At 44.1% G+C, this 12,465-nt stretch overlaps 2 protein-coding genes across 3 annotated transcripts in view; one reads left to right on the top strand and one right to left on the bottom strand.

Moving 5' to 3' along the window:
* MRPL48 (mitochondrial ribosomal protein L48) overlaps nt 1–12,465 on the bottom strand; it is a 48,114-nt gene that overhangs the window by 13,660 nt on the left and 21,989 nt on the right. The window contains exon 4 of the mRNA XM_045817762.1: nt 11,151–11,239. Coding sequence (XP_045673718.1) covers nt 11,151–11,239 — 89 coding nt within the window. The remainder of the gene's footprint in view (nt 1–11,150; nt 11,240–12,465) is intronic.
* The window catches only part of LOC123805282 (cytochrome c oxidase assembly factor 4 homolog, mitochondrial), a 46,705-nt gene that overhangs the window by 26,273 nt on the left and 7,967 nt on the right, over nt 1–12,465 (top strand). The window contains exon 3 of one of the 2 annotated variants that reach the window (XR_006783299.1): nt 11,564–11,628. The gene's annotated coding sequence lies outside the window, so the exon portion shown is untranslated. Of the gene's footprint in view, nt 1–4,838; nt 4,893–11,563; nt 11,629–12,465 lie in introns of those variants that run through there. The other variant, XR_006783300.1, reaches the window with a different exon arrangement.

The raw sequence follows: 12,465 nt of genomic DNA, 5'->3' as shown, positions 1-12,465 counted from the left end.
TGTAGAATAATGTGTTCACAATACTGTCACATATATTAAAATAGGGTAGGGGTGTATGTGTGTATTACATACATATTTATTTGCTTGTATATCCAAAAAGTCTGTAAATATCTTCTCTCTCAGTAGCTTCCCTTTTTACTTTTTAATGATGTATTTTGATGAGCAGTTCTTTTAATGTAATTCAATTTACTCACTCTTTTATGGTTATAGTGACTTTTTAAAATTCTGTACACACCCTGACCAGGGATGGAAACCACAACCTAGGTATGTGCTGTGACCCAGAATTGAACCTGCAACCTTTTGGTGTAGGGGACAGATCTATAGCTCATTTTTTAAAAAGATTTTATTTATTTATTTTTAGAGAAAGGGGAAGGGAGGAAGAAAGAGAGGCAGAGAACATCAGATGAGAGACACAACTATTGGTGGGCTCTCACATGCCCCCAACAGGGCACATGGGCCCACAACCCAGGCATGTTCCCTGACTGGAAACTGAACCAGTGATCTTTCAGTTTGCAAGCCAGCACTCAAGCCACTGAGCCACACCAGCCAGGGCAGTATAGTCTATTTCTAAGTAATTTCGTGTATGGTGTGTGAAATAGGAGTCAGGAGCCATTTTTCCCCACACGATCACCAGCCCAGTTGATCCAGCACCGCTACAGTGTCACATTGACCACCTAAGTCTCCACAGACACCCAGGTCTGTCCCTGCACTTCTTATTCTGTTCTATTGTCTGTCCTTGAGCCAAAACCACACAGTCCTAATTATTGGAGACTTATGATAAGTCTAGGTAGTTGGTAGAACAGCTCTCTCACATCACTGCTCCCCAGGGCAGCCTAAGAGCCGGGACCCAGTGTGGGGAAGCCAGGGGAGGACTAAGAAACAGTCCTTCACAAGGCCAGTAGTACTGATGACAGGCCTGATCTCACGAGGGTGTTCTGAAGAACACACTGTATGCAAAGTAGTTAATATAATCTGTAGCACACATTTAAGCACTCGATAAAGATCAAATTTTAGTACTATTTTTATTTTTATATTCCTCATATCTAGCGCAGGGCCTGGCAGAAAAAAAAAACATACAATGAATCACTGTTTTAGAATTTTAGAACAGGACAGCATTTAGAGATGGTTTAGTCTTAGTTCTTCATCTTTGCAGGATAAGAATATGAAGTCCAGAGAGATTAAGTCCCCCAAAGTCACACAGCCAGACAGCACAGAGGCTAAGAACTAAAACCCAGACTTCCTGACCACCCCCTCGCCCCCACCCCCATGCAGGGATTTTCCTACTGCAGCCTCTGTATTCCTGAAGTTCTAAACAGCAGTGTCCACCCCAGGATCCTAGAGTTTGCAGTGAGTGAGACACCATCCTCCAGAGATCAACTGTCCTGGGTCAGGGGCTTGGCTCTCTCTTCCTCAGAGCCCCCCACCCCCAAGGCCAAGAGCACCAATCAGGCTTTCCATCCTGACGGTCAGCACTGCAGTCAGCTGTGGAGAATGCTAACGTCAGAATGCAATGGGGAGAGGCTGAAATTTTCCAGCAGGGAGGGGAGGAGCTTCTCAGAAGCCTTTTCTTAACCAGAGAAAATGCCAGGGCTTTTCAAAGGTATCACTTTGGGGAACAAAAAAAGAAAGCTGATTCCAGTATCCCTCTTGGCATCTTGCTTGCTTTTCCTCCTTGGCCTAGATATGCCCGGAGTGATCCACACCCACCATCAGGAGCCCATTGTGATATTATATTTCAGTTCTGAGCCAGCGCACAGAATAACCAGCAGAGCTTGATGACTGCACAGAAGCTCAGTCCCTAGTTCCTATAATTTCATCTGCATAATCTTTCTCACATCCTTCCCTGCATTTCCATTATGACTGCCTGAGTTTAGGCATTTGTGACTGCCATGGAGATTTACTAAAGATACCTGTGCAGGGATGTACCTGACTCGAGCTGTGTTTGGGGGTCCACCATGACTGCACAGGAAGGAGAGCCAGGCAGGAAGAAGAGGGAGGGTGGGAGAAAGGTAGCAGGCCAGATGAACTGCTGTCCACCGTCAAACTCTGGCACTCCTGTGAGTGACCTGGATTCACCGTGGGGTGGCCCAGGGTGGCCATTCTGAGATCCCTATAGGAATGCACTATGATCCCCAAAATGGATGGTGGAATAAATTACTAAACCATTCTTGTACAGAAATGGCCACATTATTACCCTGTTTTACAGACAGAAAACTGAGATGCCGTGAAGGCACACTGCTTGCCCAAGGTTACTGGGAAACTTCGCTGTAAAAGAGCAGATAAAGAAAGGAGTCCAACTAGAATCACAGGCTGCTGTAGCTGGAAGGGATCTTAGAGATAATTTGGTCTCTTCTTCCTACCCTCCCTCATTTTACACAAGGGAGAAGTTGAGGCCCAGAAAGGGGAAATGACTTGTTTCAGGTTACAACAGTTAGGGAGGAAATGGCAAACGCTACCTACTTTTTGTCTAGCAGCCCGGGCTCTCTCCTCTAGCTTCTGCTAATAGTATCACTATAGATGGCATTCAACAGGGTGGGGAAGTTGGGAAGGAATTGTATCATCCTAATCTTCAAATGAGAACACTGATATATTTAAAGTATGTATTAGCTTCCAGAAATTCTGGCGATGGAAACTCTAAGATTTACACTTGGGATCTTGAGTAATTTGGTGAGGGTACTCCAAACAGCCCACAATGAGCTGTAAGGTACATAGAAGTCAAGCGATTGTTTCTAACTCCAGGTGGCGTACTCACGGGACACACACCGGATAGCAGACCGGCCCTGACAGGGGTGGCACAGGCAAAGCCTGGTGCCACACAAAGAACATGAGACTTAGACGGAAGCCCAAACAAATCTGGACCCGAGTCCTGTCTGCTGAGTCACTACATGACACCGAGTGTTCTCTCTGGGTGTCAGTTTGTTCATCTTTAACACCTAAGGTTCTTGTAAAGCTTGAAATAGTCAATTTATAGGAAATGAAAATAGCATGGATGCGAGATGGAATTTGACCATCCTCAGTTCAAATACTGGCTCTGGAAATTACTAGCCATTTGGGCAACTCATTTAATCTCTCAGAGTTTTATATTCCTCAAATGAGGTCTTTCATGACCATAGGATATCTGAGGGTTAAATAAAACATACCATTTGTTTTTTTAAAAGATTTTACTTTATTTTTAGAGAGAGGGGACAGGAGGGAGAAAGAGAGGGAGAGAAACATCAATGTGTGAGAGATACATCAATTGGTTGCCTTTCACATGCCCCCAACTGGGGACCTGGCCTGCAACCCAGGCATGTGCCCTGACTGGGAATCAAACTAGCGACCTTTCAGTTCGCAGGCCGGTGTTCAGTCCACTAAGCCACATCACCCAGGTCAAAATATACCATTTGTAAGTGAAATGTTTTTTAAAGCCTGACATATGTCAATAGTAGTTATATCATCTAGTATATAGTAGTTAATAAACGGCGTCTTTTAAAAAGTTGACTAATGTACACAGATAGGACATTATGATCACACTATAAATTAGAAGTAAAGCATGCTCCTGGTATCCTATTGGTATGCTTTACAGAATGAAGCACTTATTAAGCACCTCCTGTGTGCAAAGTGCTGATTCAACCATTCTAAGACACCAAAGAAATAGAGAACATAGTCCCAGACCTCAAAGAGTTTACAATTCAGAGAGGGAGAGAGAAAAGACATGCATGAAAGAACAGATCCTCTCAGTTCAGTCATGGAGAGCAGCCCACTTCCCGTGGCAAGTCCAACACAAACTACCTTGTTGTGCCACCCCAATCATGTCCCTGAGGGGAACCGGAGAACCACCGCCACAGATGGGTACAGCTGAAAGGGCAGTGAGCGGAGACACACGAGGGTCTGTAGGAGTTACTCAGTAAATGGTATCTTTAAAAAGATTGATCCATATCTGCCTGCTTCTCAGGTTTCATGTCCCCTCATCCCCTAGGGTCCACTGGAAACACCAGGATTAACAAACTGTTAAAAGTTTCCTAACTGCATCTCCAGGATCAGTGTCTTCCCACCTTTGCCCAGAATGTTTCCCCCTCCCTCCAAAGTGTTTGACTCTTTACCCCACATCCTTAATGTGAGTAAATTCTTGCTCAGTTTTTAAGACTTAGCTTAAGCTCTTCTAGAAGGCCATTTCCTGATTCCTCAGGCTAAGTCACAGCAGCCCCCAATGCACTTCTGTCACTTACCACGTATATTCATTCATTCAACAAATATTTACTGACCACCAGTGATGCGACGGACCAGGGTTAGCATTACGGATAGGGCAGTAAATAAAACAGCCATAGTCTCTGCTCACTGAAGTTTCCAAACTGAGCACTATCTTCTCTAGCCCACTGTACACCTTTTGTAGAAAGAGACTGTGTCCCATCACCTGAGAACCATCCGTGTTCAGCACAGTGCTTGGCAAGTAATAGATGCTCAATGACGGTTTTTCTTTTCAATGGGTTACAAGAGGTACACCTGACGGAAAACATGGATGCTGGTTTAAAACAATGCTTCCTAAGCCAGTCCTATAATCCAGGTCTAGCCCGGCAGTCCCTGGGCTGGCAAAGCCAATCTTTCTATTCCCAGGAAGCTAGGACTGCCACCATAAAGTGATTCTGGGCTGCTGATGTTTCCAGGAAGGAGGCCACAGTCTCCACACGGAGCTAAGGGTGCTACAATAAAATAAATAGGTGTCGGAAATGGTGGATATCAACAGTCAAAGCAGCATTAAGTTTCTGAGAGTAAAGGTATCTGGAGTCTTGGGAGCCATTCTATAAAAAGGAAGTAAATTACCAATGTTACAAAAGGTACACCTTACTCTCTTGCCCCAGGGCCTAGAAGACAGAAAATATAACAACTACAAATTGACAGCAACATATGTGGCCTCTGTTTCAACTTCTTACATCTTCCTCTTCGCAATTCTCTGATTCTTCGGCTGCTATTACCCCAAGGCTGAAGGCAGGACAACAACCGAGGACATGTAAGGAAGTAGTCTTAGGAGAAATGACCCAGCATGATACAAATGTGAAGGACTACATTGTTTTCATTTCTGTCTAATAAAAATCATGCCAAACACTCTGTGGCCTTTTAACTTTAACAGAATAATGCAGAGCCTTTGAGAGGATAATGAGATCTACACACTGAGACGCAGTACTAGGTGTGCAGGTGTGCTCCGCAATGTGATCTCTCATTGCCACCAGTCAACCTGGGACTTAGAGATGAGAGAAGAAGAAAGGTATCACTCCATAAAGTGGAAGGAGCACGTGCAAAGGCACAGAGGCACAGGACAGCATGGGTGCATGAGGCCTGAGTCTGAAGTGCAGGGTGCAAAAAGAGAAGTCACTGAGGAGGAGGTTGGGTCCACGCTCTGAGAGACCTGGAATCCCATGGTTTGCTGTCATCCTCACGTTGCCACCCAAGAGGAAACTTCATTTTCATCTCTCCCATCACTCACTCCTCAGAGAAGTAACAAAGACATGGGCACAGGATGGAGGAATGGGAACCAACCAGGCCACTGCAGAAAGAAAGGGGTAAAACCAGTACTGCCAGGGAAAGCTGAGGTGAAGTTGGTGCTCACTTTCCTTCTCAAGGTGCAGGAGTCTGAAGACTGCATGTGGAACCTTTGGAAGGAGGAATGAAGAGAAATGGGACCAGCAGAAATGGGATAAGGGCTGGGAACTTAGATGTGTGAAAATTAATTCTCATCTCAGGGATTTGGGGCTCTAAAGAATAGAGGGCCCACCTTGAGACCCACAGAGGCAAAAATGGGAATCTGGCTATTGAGTGTTTTTTCTAGGCTTTAGATTTCAGGAGAGAAAGGGAATCACAAGATGCCTTCTAGCTTCTCCAGCCCAGTTCCCCAGCGGGGTAAGGAGACAGGAACTCTGGACAGAGACTCTGCAAGTTGGCAGCTAAGAGCTTTCCTTGTGTTGTCCCGTCCAGGAGGCGAGGAGCCTGCAGCAGCTTCCACCTTTATCCAGCTACTGTGCTTGCAACCCCAGAACAATGAATGACATCAGAGAAAAGGTGGTAACACCGACAAAGAGAGCATTGCTCCCCTCAAGCCACCAAGGTCATCTAGAGCCAGCTGTTTGCAGCTAGTGGGCTGTTTGCAGTTCTGATTTATAAAACCTCAGGGCAGCTTCAGTAACCACATTTCAGTTCAGCTCAATCAATATTTACTGTGCTCTATTTGATGCCAGGCCCTGCATTGGACGCCAAGGATACAGAAAAACTGAGACATGGCTTCCACCCTGGAGAGCTCACCATCTAGAAGGGGAGATGGCCATTAACACAGATGGTTAAAACAGACCACTAGGTCCCAGGACAGAGGAAACACGGGAACTGCGGAAGTCATGGTAGGACAAGTGACCCAGTGCAGGGAATTCAGGAAGGTTCCTCAGAAGGGCAGAGCTATTTCCTCTGTCCTCACCCTGCCTCTCACTGAGAGTTAAAGGATGAGGATGTATTAACAAGTGAAAAGGGGGAGAAGGTCTTCCAAGCAGAGAGAGCAGCATATGAGAGGCCTTGGAACAGTATGGTGATCTGGAGGAAAAGCAAGAGGCCCACTGCAGTTGAAGCACGGAATCCGTGAGACAGGAGCAGAGGCTAGAGAGAAAGATGGGGACAGACGGGTGGCATTAAACTTCCTTTTATACCAAGCTAAGGAGTGTGTTGGAGCATGGTATATGCAAAAAATTATCTTAAGATGGAGGATCCCAAAACATTAAGAAAATTAAAAACCACACACCCCAACAAAACCAATTTCATTTCCCGCTAATTTATGTGGGACTTTTAGAAGAGGGACGTCCTAAAATAAAACGACTCCAACAACTACTCTACGGTGTCACAATTCAGAAAGGGTGTAAATCACTCCTTCTGAATTTTTTTCTTCAATTTTTTTTATTTTAATCTTTGTTCAAGTACAGTTTTCTCCCTTTTACTCCCATTCCAGCCCACCTACCCAACCCTCCCCACTTCCCTCCCATTACCACCCTCCCCCTAGTTTTTGTCCATGTGTCTTTTAAATTTGTTCCTGTGAACCCTTCCCATTATCCCCTGAAATCCCCTCTTCCCTCCCCTCTGGTCACTGTCAGCCTGTCCTCTATTTCAGTGTCTTTGGTTATATTTTGCTTGTTTCTTTGTTTTGTTGTTTAGGTTCCTGTTAAAGGTGAGATCATGTGGTATTTGTCTTTCACTGCCTGGCTTATTTCACTTATAATGCTTTCCAGCTCCTTTTTTTTTCTTCATTTTTTAAAATTTTAATCATTGTTCAAGTACATTTTTTTCTTCACATTTTTTTTATTTTAATTCTCCTTCTGAATTTTAATGGCACTTTCTTTCTGTTAGCACTTGTCACTTTCTGCTTGCAGCATAATCATCTGTGTCTTATCTCAAATTATTTACCAGCTCCCTCCAAGCATAAACCAGCTGTTGTTCATCCAGCCTATAAAATTTTATTGCAACCCAGTCTGAATAAGCAAGTCATCCCCAACAGTGCCTAGCACATAGTAGATGTTCAATTAATATTTCATGGCATCGTGGAGATACATGATATCAAAGCAGAAAGACTCTTAAAGATACTCTAATCCAGGGTTTCTCAACCTTTTTGAAGAGCCTGAAAAAAGCTAGGGATTCTCTTCTCAGAAAAATTCACACATAGAAAACATTTTCCATAGAATTTCAGGACCTACCATGCCCAGAGGGGAAAAGTTAGCTTATCCAAAGTCACAAAGCTAATGAGTTGCAGAAGCAAGCCTAGAACACAAGTTTCCTGGTTCCCAATTGTATAGTCTTCCCACCACAAACAAACCATTTTAACTGAGCTGTTTCCTGCTGGGAGGCTGCCTGATACAGGCCTCAGACATAGCAATGCTCCTATAGTGAAATGCCTTGACATAAGGGTGATGCTCAGGAGAATATAGCAAGTTTAGTGGCTTCTGAGGCCCAAGTACAGTGGTATTGAACTTCTGCCAAGGAGACAGAGGCAGTGGGAGATGAGCATGGTTACATGGGAGCATTAAAATAAGCCCAGGAACCAAAAGTGATGTTGAGGAATCCTCAGGTAGAACAGCAAAATCATCTTAACTGTACTGTTCACAGGAAGTGACAGAGTCAGGACTCAAAGCCAGACCTTCAGACACTCTGCCCAGTGTTGTGTTTGCCCCACCAGAAAACCCTCAGCACATGCACAGAAATCTAAGCAATCCTGCAGCTGGGGCCAGAGAAATGGGCTAATCTTTTTTTTTTCTAATCATGTTATTGTTGTTCAATTACAGTTGTCTGCATTTTCCCCCCACTAATGCCCCCCACCCCAGCCAAACCCACCTCCCTCCCTTGCTTCCACCCTCCCCCTTGGTTTTGTTCAGGTGTCCTTTATAGTAGTTCCTGAAAACCTTTCTCCCCACTGTCGACCCCACCCCGCTGCCCCTCTGGCTATTGTTAGATTGTTCTTAATTTCAATGTCTCTGGTTATATTTTGTTTGCTTTTTTCTTTTGTTGATTATGTTCCAGTTAAAAGTGAGATCATATGGTATTTGTTCCTCACTGCCTGGCTTATTTTACTTAGCAATAATGCTCTCCAGTTCCATCCACGCTGTTGCAAAGGGCAGGAGCTCCTTCTTTCTTTCTGCTGCATAGAATTCCATTGTATAGGCGGACTTCTGGCAAGATAGAGGAATAGGTGGACGCACTGTACCTCCTCGCACAACCAAGATTAGAACAACAATAAAGGACGGTCAGCATAACACACAGAACTGACAGAGGATTTATCTGAATGGAAGTCGGACAGCCAAGAAGTTGAAGTAGACCCGTTCATCCAGACTGGTAGGAGACAACGAGCCGAGTGGGTGTGGGGCTGGCGCGGGTCGGAGGCGCGCGGAGGTTGGAGAAAGTTTGGCGCAGAATCGGCGTGACAGCCATCCGGGGCGCAAGAATGCAGCGGTGATCCCTGAGTACGCAAGCTGTGGCTGCCGGACCCAGTGGGGCAGCGATTGTGGACCAGGGCAGAGCTCGCAGCCCAGGAGCCCGGGGAAGGGTCTGGGCCCAGGAGAACTGAACTGCCGCCATTGATTCCCTCCCGTCCCCGTTCCCACCCCCACATATAACAGTCACAATCTAGCGACTGGGGCGCCCAGCCCTGGTGAACACCTAAGGCTCCGCCCCCCACCGTAACAAGGGCAACCAGACCGGAAAAAAAAAAAAAAAGGAGAGACAGGGAAAGACATAAGACATGTGTACAACAGAGCAGATCAGTCCCCCAGGACTCATCCTTTTGAGCAACCAAGAAATAGCCAATCTATCAGATGCACAGTTCAAAACGCTGGTGATCAGAAAGCTCACGGAATTGGTTGGTTTTGGACGCAATTTAGATGAAAGGATGCAGGTTACCATAAAAGAGATGCAGGAAGATACGCGGAGGAGAGCCAATAGAGAAAGGAAGGAATCTGAGTCTCAAAACAATACAGTGGACCAGAAGGAAGATAGAATCAACCAAGCAGGAAAGCATGATGAAATAAGAATTCAAAAAATTGAGGAGAGCCTTGGGAGCATCCAGGACACCTTTAAACGTTCCAACATCTGAATTATAGGGGTACCAGAAGGGGAGGAGCAACAAGTGGAAAAGTTATTTGAACAAATAATAAAGGAGAACTTCCCCATTCTGGCAAAGGGAACAGTCTTCCAAGAAATCCAAGAAGCTCAGAGAGTCCCAAAGAAGTTTGACCCAAGAAGAAACACACCAAGGCACATCATAATTACATTAGCCAAGGTAAAAACGAAGGAGAGAATCCTAGAAGCAGCAAGAGATAAGGGGACAGTCATCTACAAAGGAGTTCCCATCAGACTGTCAGCTGATTTCTCCAAAGAGACCTTACAGGCAAGAAGGGGCTGGAAAGAAATATTCCACGTCATGAAAGACAAGGACCTACATCCCATATTGCTCTATCCAGCAAAGCTGTCATTTAGAATGGAAGGGAAGATAAAGTGCTTTTCAGATAAGGTCAAGTTAAAGGGAGTTCATCATCACCAAGCCCTTATTTTATGAAATGCTAAAGGGACTTATCTAAGAAAAGAAGATAAAGAAAAAGACATGTATAGTAAAAGGACAGCAAACTCACAATTATGAACAACCACACCTAAAGCAAAACCAAAAGAAACTAAGTAAACAACTAGAACAGGAACAGAACCACAGAAATGGAGGGCACATGGAGGGCTAGCAGCAGGGGGGGTGGGAGGAGGAGAGGGGGGAAAGGTATAGAGAATAAGTAGCATAGAATGTAGGTTGAAAATAGATAGGGGGAGGGCAAGAATAGTACAGGAAAGGTAGAAGCTAAAGAACTCACAAGAATGACACATGGACGTGAACTAAAGAGGGGGGACGTGGGTGGGAGAGGGGGTACAGGGTGGAGGGGAGGGAAGGGGGAAAATGGGACAAATGTAATAGCATAATCAATAAAATATATTTAAAAAAAAAAGAATTCCATTGTATAAATGTACCATAGTTTTTGATCCACTCATTTACTGATGGGCACTTAGGTTGATTCCAGCACTTGGCTATTGTACATTGTGCTGCTATGAACATTGGGGTGCATAGGTTCTTTTGTATTGGTGTTTCAGGGCTCTTAGGGTATAATCCCAGCAGTGGAAATGCTGGGTCAAAAAGCAGTTGCATTTTTAGTGGGCTAAATAATCTTATAATGCTTAGAACTAACTCCCAATAATCTGTGATAATGGATTCTAGGAACACATACATATTTTAAATCTGCAACTACTATAAAGCTCAGCTAGTTGGCTAAAAAAGTCAGTCCACCTCTACTACTCGTCATTCACTCAGCTGAACTGAATGTATCATTTCTATTGTGAGGTCCACACTGCATCAAGTACTAGCAACATATTTTAAAGTATCACAAATAATAAAAACAAATCATTTGCTTTTTACTGTGATAACCTGGCCTAGGGGTAAGATTGGGAACTGGCAGAAGCATCTCTATTATGGATAATATCTAAATTAAATAAACAAAGAGGACTGAGGGATGACCCCCTATTCTTTCTAGCTCCAATACCAGCCAGCCTATGCAAATCTGACTTTGGGTGTCGTAAAAGCTGCACACTCTCCTTTTCTAAAGGATCCCTGTCCCCTTTACCTCTTGTTCTTTAATTAGGTGCTTGTATCTCCCAATGCCATGGGTGGGCTTTGTCTTGTAGTGCCGACTGGTACTCAGCAAAATGCCACCTAAAAGAGAAAGTAACACAAACATATTTCAAAACTCCTCCAGATACAGATCACACGTGAGGAGACCAATTCTCCATTGCAAGACTGGGACTACTTTGGGGTAGCAGGTGTCTTATTGGTTTAAAGAACCAGAGCTATATATATGTATATATTTTTATATTGGGCTGACCCTTAGTTTAGTCCCCATTTCTATCCATTTGGCCGCTGGACTCTATCCAGTCCCCACTACCTATCTCAGAGAAACTCTCTTCTGCTAGAGCCACTGGTGGTATAGGGACAAAATACATTCTCACAGGGTTTTCATTTTTTCTTTTCCCTCAACAGGCAATTATTCCTTGAAGTTTTCTGTGAATTGTATAGAGAAAGTAACAGGCGGCAAATATAACCAGGTAAGAGAATAATCATAGATTTCCACAAAATCTTTAAAACTGTCTAATTTGATTTATTTGTGCTGATAAGGAACAATCTCTAACACACACTGCTAAGTGACTAACAGTAAAAACAAAAACCTAATGTACAAACTGTGTGCGCATACTACCACTAAGTATACAATAGGATCTCCATATGCATCTTCGTTGGGTTAGCCCAGAGTCATGCCTCCCAGATCCCCTTTAAGGAAGGACTTATTAATATATATGTGTTCTCCTTTAATCTTCATTATTTTTATTCTCATTAACAAATAAAGAAACTACAGCTCAAAAATTATGGTGAACTGGCCAAAGTCATCCAGCAGATAAAAGGCAGAACTGCATTTTAAACCCAGGTCATTCTGATTAAGCAATTTATGCTCAGATGTGTTATGCCCCTGAATTTCTGGAATATAAAATCTAGCTAGATCTGATCTTTTAAGCCCAGATCTCAGTTCCTTATCTCCATGCTTTCACTGGAACCAGCACTACACAGCTCTGCTGTGTCTGTCTGTCTCTCTTGCTTGGTGTCCACCTTCTGGACTAGTCCTAGTATGACTCCCTTTTCTCCCAGCTCCTATGGTCTTCTTGTCATCGTCCCAGAGTTATCATGCTGTGGGGGGCTAAACACAGCATGGTGGGAGAAGTCTAATGACATCTAGAAGAATGTTTCCTTTTTTTTTTTTTAAAGATTTTATTTATTTATTTTTAGAGAGGGAAGGGAAGGAGATAGAGAGAGAAAAAGAAACATCAATGTGTGGTTGCTGGGGGCCATGGCCTGCAACCCAGCCATGTACCCTGACTGGGAATTGAACCTGC

This window comes from Phyllostomus hastatus, unplaced genomic scaffold (genome assembly GCF_019186645.2).
Source record: "Phyllostomus hastatus isolate PE091 unplaced genomic scaffold, TTU_PhHast_1.1 phas_scaffold_317, whole genome shotgun sequence".
NCBI lineage: Eukaryota > Metazoa > Chordata > Mammalia > Chiroptera > Phyllostomidae > Phyllostomus > Phyllostomus hastatus.
Note: the sequence above shows the minus strand (reverse complement) of the source record. Positions and strands in the feature narration are given on the sequence as shown.